General features: G+C 41.0%; 1 protein-coding gene across 10 annotated transcripts in view; it reads left to right on the top strand.

Moving 5' to 3' along the window:
* Arhgap26 (Rho GTPase activating protein 26) overlaps positions 1–19,004 on the top strand; it is a 416,522-nt gene that overhangs the window by 117,747 nt on the left and 279,771 nt on the right. For all 10 annotated transcript variants that reach the window (XM_074076754.1, XM_074076748.1, XM_074076752.1 and 7 more), the window contains 2 exons: positions 6,290–6,391; positions 13,029–13,139. In XM_074076754.1, the coding sequence (XP_073932855.1) occupies positions 6,290–6,391; positions 13,029–13,139 (213 nt within the window). The remainder of the gene's footprint in view (positions 1–6,289; positions 6,392–13,028; positions 13,140–19,004) is intronic.

Genomic DNA, 19,004 nt, shown 5'->3' with positions numbered 1-19,004 from the left:
GTGGTGGCTTTGTGGTCACATATGTTTTAGTTTCTGCTTATCATGGAAGACTTTTATTGCTCCATCTATTTTGAATGATAGTTTTGCTGGGTAGAGTATCCTGGGGTTGAAGTTATTTTCATTCAGTGCCCGGAAGATCTCACCCCACGCTCTTCTTGCTTTTAATGTTTCTGTTGAGAAGTCTGCTGTGATTTTGATGGGTTTACCTTTGTATGTTACTTGTTTTTTCTCTCTTACAGCCTTCAATATTCTTTCCTTAGTTTCTGAACTTGTTTTAATGATGATGTGTCGTGGGGTAGTTTTATTTTGATCTGGTCTGTTTGGTGTCTTGGAGGCCTCTTGCATCTGTATGGGAATATCTTTCTCTAGATTTGGGAAATTTTCCGTTATTATTTTGTTAAATATATTACGCATTCCCTTCGCTTGCACCTCTTCTCCTTCTTTGATGCCCATGATTCTCAAGTTTGGTCTTTTGATGGAGTCGGTGAGTTCTTGCATTTTCTTTTCACAGGTCTTGTGAGTTCTTGCATTTTCTTTTCACAGGTCTTGAGTTGTTTAATTAAAAGTTCTTCGGTTTTTCCTTTAATTACCATTTCATCTTCAAGTTCTGAGATTCTGTCTTCTGTTTGTTCTATTCTGCTGGATTGGCCTTCCGTTTTGTTTTGCAGTTCTGTTTCGTTCTTTTTTCTGAGGTTTTCCATATTCTGGCTGGTTTCCTCTTTAATGTTGTCTATTTTTGTCCTGAGTTCATTTATCTGTTTATTCATTGTGTTCTCTCTTTCACTTTGGTGTTTATACAGTGCTTCTGTGGTTTCCTTTATTTCTTCTTTTGCTTTTTCAAATTCTCTATTTTTGTTGTCTTGGAATTTCTTGAGTGTCTCCTGTACATTTTGGTTTACCCTATCCAGTATCATCTCTATAAAATTCTCATTGAGTACCTGTAGTATGTCTTCTTTTAAATTATTCTTGTGGGCTTCATTGGGTCCTTTGGCATAGTTTGTCTTCATTTTGTTGGAGTCTGGATCTGAGTACCTGTTTTCTTCATTCCCCTCTTGTTCCTGTACTAATTTTTTGCTGTGGGGCAACTGGTTTCCCTGTTTTATTGTCTTCCCGTCATTGTCTTTGGTGTTGTTACTGTCCCTGTACTGTGTGCAATTAAGTATTTTCTAGATGTAATAATAACAATGGTGATATTTAGAATGGAAGGGTGAGCTGAGATGGTAAGTAAGAAGTTAAAGAAATGGGAAAAACAAATACACAGACTGGAGGGAGAAAACAGAACAGGGTATCAGACAAGAAGGTTTCAAAGGTATAAACAGGGAGTGTTAGTGTACTAATCGACAGTAAGCTGAATAGACATTGGAGAGACAGAGAGAGGATTGAAAATCAAAAATAAAAAAAATAAAGGTAAGAATAAAAATAAAAAATAAGTAAATGAAAAATCTATTTATAAAAATGTATTAAAATAAAATGAAAAAATAGAAAATTAAAAAAAACCAAAAAACCTCCAAGTTCAAATGCAATGAAGTTTCAGTCTTAATAATTTGGGTGTCTGTCTCAGTCTCCAGTCCTGGAGATGGTGCCTCAGATGTTGTTCTGTAGTTGTCTCATCAAAGGGGACGAATAAGGAAGAACAAAACTACACACACACGCACAAAAAAAAACCCCACCAAGTGTCCCAAGTTCAAATGCAGTACAGTTTCAGTATGTTTTTCAGCTTGCAAGTGTAATTCGGTTGTTCTCTCATCAAAGGTAGGGAGACAAAGGAAAAAAAAAAAGAGTCTGGAGACAGTCCTGAGGATGGTATCTGCAACTGTGGCCTGCCTGCCTGCTGCTGTCAGCCTGCTGTTGTTGGAGGCATTATTTATGCAGATCTCAGGGGTGAGCTTAGCACTCACCTGGCCCTGCAGGCTTTGTTTGCTCAGATTTCTCCTGTGCATGAGCCTCTGCTACAAGCTTTTCCCTTTCAAAGCACTGGGAAAGGTGACACTGCATCTGTGTTCTCAGGCCTGTGTGTTTATTTACAGTTCATGTGGGAAGTGGGTCTTCCCCCCTCTCCTGTGCAGTTCTCCTCCCACCTCCACTTTCACAAGCTTTCCCGCTCCTGGTTGCTGGGTGCACGCCCCCCGCTCCCGCCAGAGCCTCTCCGGTCTGCCCAGCTTGTTTATTTACAGTTCTGGGAAGGGTTCCCTTCCCCCAATCTTTGGCGCTCAGTGCGCCCCACCCTCTTTCCCACATGTCTTTATTGTTCTTATTGCTTATTAGTCAGTTTCTCTTTTTTCCCCTGGTGGAGGTCAGTCTGTCCAGGGGGCTATGCTGCTCTGGCCCAGGGTTGTCTGTGGGAGTACTGTGGTACCGTGAAGCTCACCTTGTCTGCGTCTTCCCAAGCCATCTGGGCGCGGGTGACTGGCGGCCCCAGGGCCCTCCTTGTTTCTCCATTTAACATGAAGTGGAGATTCTCTGCACCGCCTGGAGGTGTGGAGGAGTCAAAGTTTTGCCTCTTCTCGGTGATTTTGCCTGCAAAGTGTGTCTCCAGCATCTCTCCAAGATTTCACTATAGGAGGCTTGCTTTCTGCTTCCTCCCTCTAGCCGCCACTTGGAATCCTCCTATATATTTCTTTAATAGTATTATATAAATTTAAGAGAAAACAAACAACAAACACAATGAAGGATAGACTTAGAGAGCAGTCCCAAGAACAACTAAGAGCCAACAAGTACTCTTTAGTTGTTTTTGATAGTAGCCAGGTGGAGGAAAGTTCCTGAATTCTGCCTGTGTGATGCTAATATTACTTTCTGTTCCTTCTCTCCTCTCTAATGCTGCTTCTGTTGCTATAACAACCTGTTGCAACATGTTCAGTATGATGGCTGCCAGAGAGGGGACTCTTGAGCATTCTTGTGCTGATAAGGCTGCCAGGAAAGGGATTACCCTGAAACTTGACAAAAGCATGGCCCTAAGTTCATATTTCTGAGTTTGGGAAGTTGATTTTTCCTCCATCAGTGGTTGGTTTGTAGTGCCGGGCTCTATGATAAAAGTAGAATAGACATTAGAGAGAAGTGGCTAAGAGTGGGCCAGAGCTAGGCTGCTTGAGCTCAAATCTCACTCCTGCTACTTGGATGAAAACTTGGGGATGTTACTGAACTTTCCCATGACTATCTCCTGACCTGTTAAATGGGGATAATAATAGAAAGTTACCTCATGAGTTACTATGAGGAAGAAATGAGTATACTCATATCAAGTGTTTAAAGCAGTATCTTCCATATAACTATTTGACTATGAGAATGGTGGCCATTGTTCAGTCATTTCATGTTGGCTATTAAATTAGTTATGCACAGTTCATTCAATAAGAAAATATGTGAGACTGCTATGCCTGATACTGTGCTCTGCCCTGGGGTTTGGTGGAAAAAATATGGTTGGAGAGAAAGGGACTAAACAAAAACATACAAACAATTATTTGTGGAACATGGGACATGCAAGGTAAGTAGCATTCTTAATGAGAAATAGGTGGGTATAGATGCTAAACTCATCATCACTATCCCCACCATCACCATTATCACCACTATCATCACTGTCCTCACCATCATTTCCATCGCCATCATCACCATCACTATCACCACCATTATCACCATCCCTGCCATCATCTCCACCACCACCATCATCACTGTCCTCACAAACATCATCACCTTCTTCATCACCATTCATCATTACTGAAATTTATTGAGTGTTTCCCATGTGCCAAGCACTTTGCTAAGTACTAAACATGGTTTATCTCATTTAATCCTAATAATCCTATGAAGAAGGAGTGTTCTTATTCTTTTTATTGTAGCATATTTGAACTGAAAGACAAAGCAATGATCTCATCTGGTCATCCTCCATTTATAGATGAGGAAATTATTCCTAGAGTGGGACAGTGACTTGTTTAGAGTCTATCCCTATAGAGTTGGGAATAAATTCCAGGATTCTGACTCTGGCCTGTATCCACTTAGCTACCCTTCTGTGGCCTCCCTGGAAAGTGGAGACCATCTGTGTCCTATCACCCTTCCATCTCCAGAACGTCTCCTAAACCTTAAGGTTATTCTTGCAGAGGTCTAGTTGCTTTCTCAGGACAGAAGCTGCTTCCTTCCCTCTCTTTTTTCCCTTCTCTTTGCTCTTGTTTCTAGGTCTGGCTATCCTCTTGAATAGGGAATATGGATGCTTGAGTTGCTAGAATGTCACAAAATGACAGTGACTCAAATTCCTGGCTCCTTGCCTATACCCTCCTCAAATTTGAAAGAGTGTTTCCTAGGCTTTTTTTTTTTTTTTTTGCTTCTGTATGTTTCGTAGTTGTAGATGAGTCATATTTTAAACAAAACTCAGATTTGTAGCAATGGATTCATGTCAGCCAAATGAGTATATGATTATTTTACCCACTCTGTGAGGCTTAAGAATCTTGCTGTTGACCAGATGAATTAGGGAGCTTGTCAGGGTTTTAAATGATGGCTCCTTGACTCAGTGTTATGCTCCAGGATATTTGCACTTTCATTCCAGAATGCTGTACTCTGCCCCTTTAGGTATTCAGCAGGTCTTAGCTTGTATCTACCATCTCTATTTGAAGCATTTCCTGAGACCCCTATCTAAAGAATCTTTGTGCCTATACTCTATTTTTAATTTCCTTTGTAGTACTTGGCAGCAGTCTGTAATTGTGGTGCTCATTTGTTTACTGGCTAATTGTGTTTCTCTTTCTACTAGAACATTCCCATTATAAGGACCACAACTGTCTTGTATTTCCATAGCCTGAAGTAGAGCCTAACCCAGAGTGGTTGCTCATTATAAATTAGTTAAATTAATAAAGATATGTCTCTGAGTTTTCTTATTTAGCTAGAATGTTTTTTTGCTTTTATAGGTCTTAGAGTTGCACAAAAATAGGCCCTATAGGCTCCATATGAGTCAAAAGTAGGAATGATGCACAGAGTTAGTGAATTTGGATGTGTTTATTGGACTAATGCCAGCCTTCTTCCAGGCCCTTGGCCTGCTATCCTCACTGGAATGTAGAGGGAAAGGAGACTGCCCATGACCATGTCTCCAGGGCGGTGGAGAATGTGGGCACTGGAGGCAGATGGTTCTGGGCTCAAATTTCCATTCTGTCATTCTGTGACATTTTGCAAGTTAACCTGCTCCAAGTTTTGTTACCTGTAAATGGGGAATAAGAATAGAATATCAGTGACTCAAGAACTTGGTGGGGAAAATAATATGATAATAAAAAATTTACAGGAGGACTTGGGGCAACAGATTAATATGTATATTATAATTTTTTCATTTTGAAAGCAATAATTTAACCTAATAAGAATTTCTCAAAGGGAGAAAAAATTTCTCAGAATCCCGTTTCTTTAACTCAAGTATTTTCATTTATGTTTATATTGGGCTCTTTTTTGGCTGTACATAGATACCCTAAATATGCTGCATCAAATTTGCATCATGCTAATAATGCTTTTCATTGTATCATGATCCATTGAATAGTTTTCTGTCTGACTAGTTATATTTATTGGATGTCCATGCTTTAATCATCATAAACCCTATCCTTGGGCAGTGATGTTGCTTTTGTTTTTGTTGTTTTTCTTTTGCTATTATCCATGGTGCCATCATGAACACAGTTGTGAAGATTCCATCTTTGTTTTTAATCATTGCTCATTGTAGAAACTTTTCTCTGTGGTATTACAGCGTCAAGAGGTAATTAGGTTTCTATATGTGGGGGTACTATTTGAACACTGTTAAGGCTGCCTCTAGTCTATATAGACTTGTTCCACTCAAGGTAAATCTTCCTTTCTGGGCATTAACTTCATAGGTAATCCCTCTTTACTTTCTCTGGCTTTGAACACCTGTGTGAGTTAGAAACTAGAAATTTAGGTCTCACAACTGGAGTTAATTTTGCTTTTCTTTTGTGGTGCTAGGGATGGAACCCAGGGCCTTTTAATGCTAAGCAAGCACCCTACCACTGAGCCACACTTGCAGGTTCCCCTCCCCAACTGAAGTTCGTAGAATGTGGAGTCCTGACTTTGCTGCTAGGAAATACTAGTATTTACCTTGTTCCTGAGATTGTGCTGACGCCTCTGTGAGAGACCGATTCTTAAATCCTATAGGGTGTGACTAGGTGGCCACCAGCTGAATGGGGATTTTGTAAGGAACAGAAGCCTGTCCTTATGTGCCGAGAGCATGATGTGGCTGTAAAAAGGAGCAGAGAGGTCTTGAAACACTGAGCAGCCCTATTCCTGCAACCTGTTACTCTTCTCTCCTCTGTTTTTTTTTTTTTACTAGGAAGCCAAAAAGAAGTATGATAAAGAGACAGAAAAGTACTGTGGCATCTTAGAAAAACACTTGAATTTATCTTCCAAAAAGAAGGAATCTCAGCTCCAGGAGGTAAGAAATGTGACAAGTCTCCTAAACAAAGCGTTCATTTTCTACATGGTACTGTGGATATATGCTGGTCTCTCTGTGTCTAAGAATGTCAGAGTTGGAAGAGACCTTGGAAACAGAGCTTGATCCTGATGCCTCATACATTGCCTAATGTGTGCATTGCCTTTGAATCCTACCATCCCACCCACGCTTTGTGGGTCTGCAGCCTTCCAGTGGCACAGGAGCACACTGCCAGTCAGGGCTATCACTGCCTGTGTAGATGGTGCTCATTTGCTACACGATGCCTCTTCATTTCAAGCTAAAATTTGCCTTCCTATTTCCTACCCTTGGCCTCCATGCTGTACTCTGTTATCTTAATTCTAGAATTTCTACTTTGTAACAGTGTCTGCATCTGAAACACATTACTCATTCTTCCTTAATATTAATTTTTGGATTATTTCAATCTAGTACTTGACATTAGTGTTTTCCTTTCTTTCTTTCTTTTTTAAATGTGTCTTATCACCTACACCTATTTTGAGCTTTAGTAATCTTGTTTTAAGAAAATATTCTTAGCCAGGCATGGTAGTGCATGCCTTTAATTTTAGCACTCAGGAAGCAAGGAAGGAGGATACAAGTTTGAGGCCAACATAGCATTGCTACATATCAAGACCCTGCCTTAAAAAACCAAAGGCTGGGGATGTAGCTTAGTGGTAGAGCACTTGTTCAGCATATGCAAGGCCTTGGGTTTGATCCCTTGTACAAAACAAACAAAAAAATCCCCAACTTTGACCTGCTCCTGGATCTTCTGGATTTGCCTGGAGTAAAGGAAGACTTTTTAAAAGTAGCTCACTTAGAAAGAAAACTCAGCTTTGCACCATTGAAGCTGCCACCATTTTTACTTAGTTCATGGAGCTTTGCTTGGCAAGTAGTGTATGTTTCTGGGAGGCAGTTCCTAATGGAACCTCAAATTTGACTTCGTGAATGGCATTTCATTTAAACTCTTCATAATTTGCTTGATCTTTCTCATGAGATCTGCTAAAGAAGTTTTGCTTTTCAGGCTAGCCCTCATTCTGAAACTGTGTTTCTGTTTGAGCAGATGCCATGTCAATACTTATATCAGGTGAAGGTTGTATGAAGATGGTAGGGCCACAGGTTGAAAGAAGGAGGCAACCCAGGAGATGTTAAAGTCCAGGACCCTCCCAACTGTGTTTTTTTGCATATGTTCCGATAGGCATGAGGCATTCTCAGAAATCTTTTCTTTGAAAAGTGCATTTTAGCCAGTTCTTTAGGGCTGGGGAGATAGCGTGGTGCCGAGTGCTTGCCTAGCATGCATGAGGCTCTGGGTTTGATCTCCAGCATCACAAAAAAACCCTGCCAAAATCTACTTTGAGTGGCTATCACCAGCTCAACATAAAGATATGGGCACTAGAAGATGCCAAAGCCCACATGTATTGGTCCTGATAAGTGTGTAATTCCATTTAGGATCTGTTCTGATAACCCCAGTGTCTTTTTTGGCCATAGCTGACAGTAACCAGATCTGTCCAGCTCTGCAGTTTCCTCATGGTGATATACCTTGGTTAGGATGACCATGTATCATTGGTCAGGTGTTCAGAGCTGAGCAGTTGTGTGTATGTGCTAGCACATGCCCATTTGGGAGCCCACAGCATAGTTGTCTTGCAGGCAGGTGTTCCCCAGGGTGAGGGTGCTTCTTCAGGTCCATTCTCTCCAGTCAGATATTGCTGACTTGGTCTGGGATGAACCCAGCATTTCTTTTGAGACCATTCCAGTGCCATCTCCCTGTGAGGTACCATCGTGGAAGAGGGCACCTTGCTTCTAACCCATGTATTCACTGTAAGACCTGGGGCAAGATATGTAGGCTCTCTGAGCTTTAAGTTCCTTTATTTGTAAAATAGTCATAAAATACCGGTGCTAACTACTTCATGAATCAGAAGGCAAACTGCAGCTGCTGCACAAATGCAGTACCCCCATGACTAGCCTGCTTCTCTCCATCCCCTGTATCCACACTGGACAGCGCTGTTCCTGACTTTGCCAGTTTTATGTCTCTGGAAATTTTTCTTTATGCTCTTTTGTTAGCCTTTTGTGTTTCTGTCTTACTTATTCATCTATTCTAATTACTTTGAGGATAGATTGGCCATGGGTGTTCTTTTTGCAAGTTCTGGTCCTTATGGGTCAGTTCTCACGCACTGATTTTCAGTTATACATGACTGAATTATTGGCAATAAAGCTCTAACAACAGCAGCAACATGCTATGACTACTACTGCTACCAACAATACCAGCAAGACTGTTGAGTGCATGTATGCCCAGGTGTTGTGTTAAGCACTTCTCATGGAACCTCCTAGAATCCTCACAGCCTATGAGCTACAGCCTATGAGCTATGGATGTATTACCTCCATTTTACATATGGGGAAACTGAGGCTCAGAGATGTTCAATAGTGCACCAGTAGCTAGCTAAGCTGGCACCTGGCTAGGGAGTCCTTTCTCCTGGCCCAGTTTATTTATCTAGGAAGGATCGTGAGGCTCTGATCCCTGCCAGTCATTCTTATTCTGCACTACTGCCATGCAATAGAACTGGAGACAAGAGGGACTGTGGTGATTACCCACTGGAACCTTCTTAAATTATATTTGAAGGATCTGAGCTCCTTATAGAGGTCAAATGATTTGCTCCAGGTATTTAGTGATGATTTTCCTTACATTTATTAAAAAATCAACTTTTATTAAGCACCTGACACATCTTTGATGAAAGTTGCTACCTTTGATTATCCAGAATTGTTCCCTGATTGCAGAGCTTTGAACTGAGTGCTTTTCAATTTGAGCACATACCTAAATCATCTATAATCCCTGGAAATTATAGAGAAGCAGTGTGGCATGACACTGCCATCTAGTGGATGATCAAAAAAATCAGTGTGTTCTTCAGTGGCTAAGAAGTTTGCATCCAAAACAATATTTGTTCATCCAACCAATCTACATTGAATACTTCTTTGAAAGTCTGTTCAGGATCTGGGTGCTTTGTAGGAGAGTGAAATTAGAATCTACGTGCATGGAATTTATAGTTTTTGGAGAATGTCTTTTTTTCCAAGAAGCACAGAACGGTTGATAGATCTAGTCAAGTTGGAAGGGTTAGGGTGTTGAGTGGTGTGTTAGTCAGTTTTCTGTTGCTATAACAAAATACTTGTGATTAAGTATTTATAAAGAAAAGAGGTTTATTGAGCTTATGGTGTTGGAGGCTAGGAGCTCCATCTCTGGTGCATTTGTGCAAGAAGAACACATGGAAAGATAAGAAGCCAGAGAGAGCAGGCAGGGGCCAGTCTGTTTTTTTCATAACAACTTCCTCAAAAGAATCAACGAGGGTGTCATGAAAACCACTCAGTCCCTTCTGCAGGCAGTGTCCCCATTGAGCTCTCATTTGGCTTATATTTCTTAAAGGTTCTACACCACCTCCCAACACTTTCGCACTGAGTACCAAGTTCCCAACACATGAACTTTGGGGTCACACTCAATCCATATCCAAAACATAACTAGTGATCCACTGAGTGTTTGGGATCTGGTTATGACTCCACTGCATAAATTCTTAGGATATGTTAAATTCTGTGGCCCAGAGTAAGCAGGGTCATGAAAAGAGAAATGTACCATTCCGCTTGGGATTTATCTTTTCTTCTCCTTGGAGATGTGTTATGCATTTCTTTTTAGTGCTGGGTCACTACAGGGACATGCCTGTGATGCAGACTGATGACCAAATGGAGATCAGTTCATTCATTCTGTAAACATCGACTGAACACTTACTATGGGCCAGGCGCTGCGCTAGGCACTGGGATAGCAAAGTGGAAAAATTAGACAACATTCCTGTTCTCAGAGACTTTACACCCGTGTAGTTAATGCATAAGCAGAGGAGTGAGTAAATTGGAACTTCTCACAGTGATAATGAAATCCACTGGGAGGTAAGCTAGAGACTCTGGGATAACTTGTTTAAGATAATGTGACTAATGAACGCTTCTCTGAAGAGGAGGGAATGATGAGAAGGAGCAAGCCCAATGAGTGAAAGGCTGGGGCAGTCTTCTTCAAGTTGTGGCTGCGTCCAAAAATCAGAATTATTGGGTCAATGACATAGTGTAGAACAGGCTGGAATAAAAATATGAAAGTACATCATACTTAATTTAATGTGTGTTTATTGGGTCATGATGTAAAAAGTATTTCTTACCATGCTCTGAAGAAAAAATGTAAATATATTTAGGGGGGAGGTTTTTAGGCCGAAACAGCACCAAGTGCTAGGTTGTGGGCAAGAAAGAGGTTTGGAGTGTCAGAGAGCAGGAAGAGACCAGGTGCAGGACCATAGTAAGCTAGGCTAGGACAGGAAGATGTGAGGTAGGGAAGGGTGGGCAGATCACATGACACAGGGGCTTGTGGGCAGTGATAGAGGCCAGGGAAAGGCCTTGAAGGAGCTGACAGCCCATCTGACTTACATTCTAAGTAAGATCTGGCCGTGGGGTGGAGAATGGGCCAGAGAGGCAGGCAGGGAGAACAGTTAGAAGAGAGTACAGTGACCAAGGATGTATAGGGCAGTGCTGGCCTAGGATAGGAGCAGGGACTGTAGCCTTCTGCACTGAAGAATCCAGCCTGCTCATGCACACACACAGCACTTTCCTGTTTTCAAGGTGTTTATACCTTTTAGCTCATTTTCTCTTTGAACAAGTTCCCCCAAGAAGCAAGGGTTCCTGTGACTAACTCCATCCTCTAGAAGAGCAGGACTGGAGCACTGATCAGCCAGAAAACCCTAGAACTGGAGCTTTCACCCAGGTCAGCTTTGACAGATGCTGGAATTGGTTCTTATTCCTCAGAGGAATTTCCTTTGGCTCTTCCATTGCTGCCTAAATGGCTAGAGGCATCAGATTCAGAATGGCCCCCCTCTCCCGACTTCTTGCTTGCAGTCTCAGTTGGCAAACTCAGGAGGAGGTGTGCTGTATGTGTGTGTGTGTGTGTGTGTGTGTGTGTGTGTGCTGGGGGAGGAGAATATGTCTCTCTCAGGATAAATGTGTTGGATTTACACTCCAAAGATAGCAAAGGTTGCTGGGAGGTAGAGTGTTGGGCTGGCAGGAGCCCAGGTAGAAGGAAGGTTGGTCAGTCTAGTCATCTAAGCAGCCACACCTGGTGGCATGGGGTACAGGGCCTTCTGAAACCCTGCTTCCTAGAGTGGAAGCTTTAGAGAATGCCCTTCCATTTATATAGCATTTGCTTAGAAGACCAGCCTCTATATATTAGTATGTGAGTTGTCCTGGGAAAAAGTTAGGAGTGTGAAACACTGTAATGAACACTTCTGGGTTGTTTCTTGGGTTTTTCAGAACTCGAATTTTTTTTCTTTGTTTATATGTTGATTTGATTGGTCATTTGACTTGAGTTAGTGCTCAGTTTTTCTTCACTGTGCTATAAGCTCCATGAGAGAAGGCTTTTGCTTATGGTAGGTGGATGAACAAATGATGTGGTTCACAGTAGTGTACTGTATTGGGAATAATGGAAGTAAGGGTTTCTTCTGCAGGAATCTTAACAAAGGAATAATGAAAAAAAATTCTTTTGGGTGTTCTATATGAAAGAACTGTTTCTGACTCATTTCTAAGGAAAATAATGTCTTGTTTCCTACTAGCAGTGTATACATTTGTGTTGAGAATGGATTCACTTTAGTGTCATCATTAAAATGTACTTTCAGTGTAACTACTTGCTTTGAGAGAATCAATTGTTCTGGAGGTGTGACTCAAGCAGTAGAGTGCCTCCCTAGCAAGCACTAAGGTACTGAGTTCAAACCCCAGTACAACCCTCCCCTACCCCCAAAAAGAAAAGACACAGTGGACATAGCCACATTTTAGAAAGGTTAAGAGTTTCCTAGTGAGAGCTTGTATCTTTAGCATGACATCTTGCTATTCCAGGCATGCTTGTTTTCTCCTCTGGGTTCTAGATCCTGGATCCATGATTTAATGGTACTGCCTGTGGGCCTGTCCTGGATACCAGTGACACCAAAGAGAAGTGAGAGTAAAGAGCAATGTGATTAACTGCCTCTTAGGGGAAAAAGTGTATCATTGTCACAGAGTATTTGGAACTTAAATCAAAATGTCCTGCTTGGGGGTTCCCTGCCCTCAACAGCTTGTTTGTGCATTTGGAAGGGCAGAATGAGGACGGTTCTACAGGTTTTCTTTTTCACTCTAAAACTCTGCCTGTCATGGGGAGCTCAGGTCTAAGCTGGGATGCAGGAAGGCAATAGAGTTTTGTAGTTTAAGAACCATCATGGATCTTGGAGGCAGATCCACCAGGATGGAAATCCCACCTCTGCTCTGTACTAGCCTTATCACCTTAGGTTAATGTTAGTGGACTTTTATTTTCCTGCTGCAAACTACAAATAAGGATAATATTTTCTTCATAGGAATTTAATAGAAATTATATACTTAAAATTAATGAGGATTAAATAAAATGTATATGCAACAATGGACATAGTGTTTGGCACAAAGTTAGTGTTCAGCTAACTGCTATCAGTATTCTTATTTATCATGCTATTTGATTTGTTTTAAAAAATTTTCTCCATAGATTTTTGTTTTGTTTTTGCTCAGTGTTCTCCTGCATAATGACTTTTTTTTCTTTTCAATTCCATCTTATTTGTAGGCAGACAGCCAAGTAGACCTGGTCCGGCAGCATTTCTATGAAGTATCCCTGGAGTATGTCTTTAAAGTGCAGGAAGTCCAAGAGAGAAAGATGTTTGAGTTTGTGGAGCCTGTAAGTAGATGTTCAGGGGTTGATGATGTACCTGTACTTTGATCCCTGCCTTTCATTCCAGCTACCTGGTGGATTACAAAATGCTCTGAGTTATTGATGCCAGCCTTGGTACTATGCCTTCTGCTAAGATCCAGTGTGTTGTCAGTCTGGCTCCCCCTGGATTCTTCCTGGCAGCTGTTCCTGGACATCCTCAATGATGGAGAAAGAGCAGTGCTCCTTCAAGAACAGTTCCTTCCTCTTACTACCTGGTGCTGTGCTATGTGGTCTCCAGGTGGAAGAAGCCCAAATGGGGGCTAGAAGGGGGCAGTTCTCACCTTGTTAGGAAATAGTGATTTTGACTTAATTTTCCTGCTTTTCACACCCTTCCTCTCAAATAATTCAACATAGAAGTAACCCTAGGAAATAGCAGGGTGTATACAGTACCTTTCTCTTTTTATCTCTAGGTTCAGGTTCCCTCCTACCCCATTCAGGTATCAAAAGAGGATATATAAAACCGTTTCTCAAGGTGGATTTGTTATAACTAGAGCTTCACAGAGATTATGCTGAGAGGACCATGATGGAATTTGGACTTGGGCATGAAAGACTGCATTGTGGAAAAACGTCAGACCATATTTTAGTCCATACCAGTATGGTTGTGGTTTCCTTCAGGTATGGCACTGCTTTACCTCTTGTGGCACTGTTGTTCAGAATCCACAACAGGAAGACTTCATGAAAACACCAGAATAACATAGGCCTCAGTTTAGAACTCTTCCAACCTTTGATTTTTTAGCCAAAATGTAGTCTCTGATTTAGACTCAAGCCTGGGGTCTCTGTACACATAAAATCTGACCTTATTAGATTTAAGAAAGGGTAATTTTCTTAAGCAAGAAACAAAAAAATTATAAGAAACTGAAAGAAAATGATCACTTAAAAAATAAAGTGTGTTCTACGTCCCATTTCTAATTGATAAACGAGTGGGATTTTTTTTTAGCCAAGTAGTTTCATCAAGACTCCAATTAGGTTTGGAGTCTTTGTGTCTGTCTTCTCCTGTGCTGGAACTGTGATCTTGGGATTCTATTCCTAGCCATTTCATTTAAGACAGATTCCTTAAATTCCTTAATCCTCTCAGTCTTTTTACCTGAATATTAGAGTCCAGTGATGGGTATTGTTCAAGGTCTCAGGTAACAGTCCCATCCTTCTGTGGATCTGTGGGAAGTGAGTAGCACACCAGAGGAAGCAGCCTCATCATTTCCTGCTGAGGGCCCAGAAGTGTTAAAGCTAGCCTCCCATCACAGGTTTGCTCAGGACTCCTTTACTGTGGTCAGGGTGAGAATTTAAATGCTGTCATCTGGAACTAGCCTTTTGCATGATTTTTTATTTGCTTTTAGTAGAATTTCTGGACAAAAAGGACAGTGCAGTTCTAATAACTTTTATTTATCTATTGATTAATATTACTCTATAATTTTTTTTTTTGGCAATGCTGGGGTTTGAACTCAGGGCCTCATGTTTGCTAGGCAGGTGCTCTACCACTTGAGCCACTCCGTCAACCCTGTAATTGCTTGCTTTTGATGAGTTTTATTCTAATTGACCCATTTGACTTTTAAGGTGAGTTTTTTGTTATTCACTTTGATCTCTTAGTAGGTGTACCTAGCAAATCAGATATTATATTTGTTAGCTTTTGCTGAGTGACAGCCATAAACCTCAGACATAATAGACATTTATTTCTCATGCATCTTCATGTAATCTGTTCTGGGCTTAGCTGGATGGCTTTGCTCATCTGACTGGGTTTTCCTCCTCTCTTCTCCTTTCCTGCTTTTCTTTGTCCTTCCCCTTTTTCTTTTTTAAAAATTTAAAGAAACCTACAAAGATTTGCCATTCCATTTCCTGGCATTTTCTTGTAGTATGTCAGTGGAGTTTTCCCTCTCAGAGGCATTAGCATGATGGTTAATGGTGCTGCCTGAAATTCCAGCCTCACCATTTACTAGCTTTGTATTTGGGCAAAGTTCTCTGTGTCTTACTTTCCTCATCTACAAAATGGAGATAATAATACCACCTACTTTATTTTTTTTAATTTATTTTTTTCTTTTATTATTCATATGTGCATACAAGGCTTGGTTCATTTCTCCCCCCTGCCCCCACCCCCTCCCTTACCACCCACTCCGCCCCCTCCCGCTCCCCCCCCAATACCCAGCAGAAACTATTTTGCCCTTATCTCTAATTTTGTTGTAGAGAGAGTATAAGCAATAATAGGAAGGAACAAGGGTTTTTGCTGGTTGAGATAAGGATAGCTATACAGGGAGTTGACTCACATTAATTTCCTGTGCGTGGGTGTTACCTTCTAGGTTAATTCTTTTTGATCTCACCTTTTCTCTAGTTCCTGGTCCCCTTTTCCTATTGGCCTCAGTTGCTTTTAAGGTATCTGCTTTAGTTTCTCTGTGTTAAGGGCAACAAATGCTAACTAGTTTTTTAGGTGTCTTACCTATCCTCACCCCTTCCTTGTGTGCTCTCGCTTTTATCATGTGCTCAAAGTCCAATCCCCTTGTTGTGTTTGCCCTTGATCTAATGTCCACATATGAGGGAGAACATACGATTTTTGGTCTTTTGGGCCAGGCTAACCTCACTCAGAATGATGTTCTCCAATTCCATCCATTTACCAGCGAATGATAACATTTTGTTCTTCTTCATGGCTGCATAAAATTCCATTGTGTATAGATACCACATTTTCTTAATCCATTCGTCAGTGGTACCACCTACTTTATAAAGATGCCAAGAGGATTGGCTGAGTTGATCAATGTAAGGTGCTTAGAACAGAACCTGATTACCATTCATTGAAAAAGTTTTTAGTATGAACAGATGAATCAAGTGCCAATATTAATCAGGCCTGCCTTTTTAAATATAAATAGTCACAGTAGGTCTAAAAGCATGTGTTCACTGACTAGCATAGAAAATGCTAACATCTCAGGTGCTGTGTCTGAGGAGCTCACAACTTTCTTGGGGAAGCAGGATGTCTACAGTGGAGAGCTAGCCAAGGTAGCAAGCAGTTCTGTGACAACTTGGAAAGGATAGAAGGTAGAGAAGTGCCAGAGGGATTTTAAGAGTAGAAAATCATTGTGGGTTTGCAAATAATTTTTAGGTCATATAGGAGAGCTAGTGGGAAGAAATTTTCAATCTCAAAGAAAAAGTGACAGCGGTTTATCCAAACTTAGATGAGTTGACTGAGGATTGAGATGTGTGACCTTCACACTGTGGAAGTTCTTGTCTCTGAACACCTCAGCCTCTAAGCAAATCAGTGGCTTCAGGGGGTGGGGCAAGATGAAGATATAGTAGTCTCCACTTATTCATGGCTTCATCTACCCACTGTCAGCTGTGGTCTGGAAATACCACGTGAAAATTTCAGAAGTAAACAATTCATAAACATTCATGTAGTGAAACGGCTAATGATGAGATCATTGTTTCTCAAAGTGTTAGAAATACAAGTGGTCAGACTTTACTCCAGTTCTGAAATTTAAGGGTGGCCCAGTAATCTGTATTTTAGTCAGTCTGCCAGGAGATTCTGCTGCATGGTACAGTTTGAACTGTTGGCCTAGATTGCACAAAGGTAGAACATGAAACAACAATTGTTGGTCTTAATTGAAAACATGTCATGTTCTGTGGTAAGCACTTTACCTACATTATGTCATTCAAAATGAAGCTGAATCCATATTCCCTCTGTTCCTTGAACTGAAGGTTGGTTATTGCTACAGAGAACTCATTCTTCTTGCTCATCAGTACCACATCCTCTGAGTTTTATCTCCTCAGTATTTCTTGGTGCTTTTCGTTCCCCTCCTTTTCCACTTTTTTGTCCCATTGCAGCTTTTCATTCTTTCCCTGTTGTCTCTTGCATCCTGTTCAGGGCCTTCCTCTGCCCAGTCTGGCCTGGACCACAGTGCAGTCTGATTATTTTTCTCTCTTGTGGAACAGCTCCTGTTAGTACTCACGTGCTAAGCCTATCCCAATGATGATCGGAATTAACCTCCACTACTACTGTGTACTAATAGATATCATTATCACCCTACTGTTAAAGATGAGTTAAAGAGGGTTGGGGGGAAGAGGGAAGAAATGACCGAAACATTGTATGCACATATGAATAAAAGAAATTTAAAAAAAAAAAAGGTGAGTTAAAGAGAGTCACGTGGCTTACCTAGCCCAGCTTTTCATCACTCTTCTGCTGCCTTTGCTCTTTGTTGCATGAGTAAGGGTTCTTGATAGCTATATTTGTTTGCAGGAGCTGCTGTAACAAAGTACCACGAACGAGGCAACTTAACTCAATAGAAATCTATTCTGTCACAGATCTAGGGGCTAAGAGTCTGAATTGAGGTGTTGGTTGGGCCATGGTTCCTCTAAAGCTTATAGAGAAAGGATCTTTCTTTTCCTCTCTTAGCTTCTGGTAATTTATCTACAATCTTTAGTATTCCTTGGCTTATAAATGTTTTGCTACATTCCTCCATATTTGTATGGACATTTTCCTTCTGTGCATGTCTGTCTCTGGGTCCAAATTTCCCCCTTTTTATAAGAATATGAATCTTTTCTTATAAAAGTATTATCATGACCTAATGACCTTATTTTAACTTGATTACATCTGTGAAGATCCTATTTCCAAGTTAAGCCACATTCTGAGCTATTGGGGATTAGGACCTCAAGGTATCTTTTTTTTTAGGGGCACACAGTTCAACACATAACAGTAATTTTGTTCTGTGAGTAGTGACAACCTAAATTTATCAGATAGTGCACCCAGCACTAACTTGAGCAGACCCAATTTTGCTGTAAAATTTCTTTTAAAAATTATTAACATTATCAGCCAAGAAGTAGAAATAGGTTTTGCTTATAGTTATTCTCTGAGGATGATAATAAGAAAAAGGCAAAGGGAGTCGGGGAAGGCTTTTCCTTTGTTACACTGAGATTTGGAACTGACTCCTCCTATCTGATAATAAGGGGTCTTCACAAGCTCTTCTTGTTTGTGTTTGAGTAGAAGCATTTCTTTGAAGCAGACAGGTCCTCCATCTCTGGAATCCTTTCGTGGGCCTCTGCCCGCCCCCTGAAGAGTGGACTTCCATTTCACACTGGGTAACAGGTTCAAAGGTTCAGGTAGTATGGAGGAAGGTAGAAAAGATGCTGTGAGAGGGGAAGGAAGGGAAAATGGGCCTAAAATGACAATATCCAAAGGAATCGCTTCCCTTATAAAAATGCACATTTAAGGCATGAGACTGAAGAAAGAGAAAACCAAAATAAGAATTAGTAACTCTGTCTTGGGAGCACTTCTGGATATGTTCAGCTGGCATTTTAGAGAGCTATTTGAGAATATTTAGTTACCCTCAGCTGTAGGGGTCCTGTTTACTTCAAGTGAAGGAAAGTCAGAGTTAATAGGAGGAATGACCTGAAATTTAGCTGCAGAGATAAGAGGAAAGAACAGTTTTCATTGTGGATACTGGGACTAGGTTCAGCAGAAGAGCTTTGTTATTGAAGCCATCTAGAAGGAAAGGTCTGTACCTTCCTCCTAGGAAAAAAAGTTATAGAGAGTAAGCACAAAGACTTTGGCCATCTTTAAAGGCAAGAGTTCATTATTAGTTTTTGGTGACTCTGTGTGGCTGACCGTCATTCATTGATTTATGTCAGGGATGTATATGGTACTACTAAATGTTTTTATAGCCTGAGGATCCAGCAGTGCCTCTTATGAGAATCTTAAGTGGGCAGTTACGCTGGGAACAGTGGCAATGGGAAGGCAGGGTACCATGTTCTTATAATCTGGGTTTGACTACCCAGTATAGAGCTCACTGATATGCTGGTTTGGGCTTACCCTGAAGGTTATTCAGTACGTGAAGGCATGTTATAACAATTGTGTGAGTGGAT

This window comes from Castor canadensis, chromosome 6 (genome assembly GCF_047511655.1).
Source record: "Castor canadensis chromosome 6, mCasCan1.hap1v2, whole genome shotgun sequence".
Lineage (NCBI taxonomy): Eukaryota > Metazoa > Chordata > Mammalia > Rodentia > Castoridae > Castor > Castor canadensis.
Note: the sequence above shows the minus strand (reverse complement) of the source record. Positions and strands in the feature narration are given on the sequence as shown.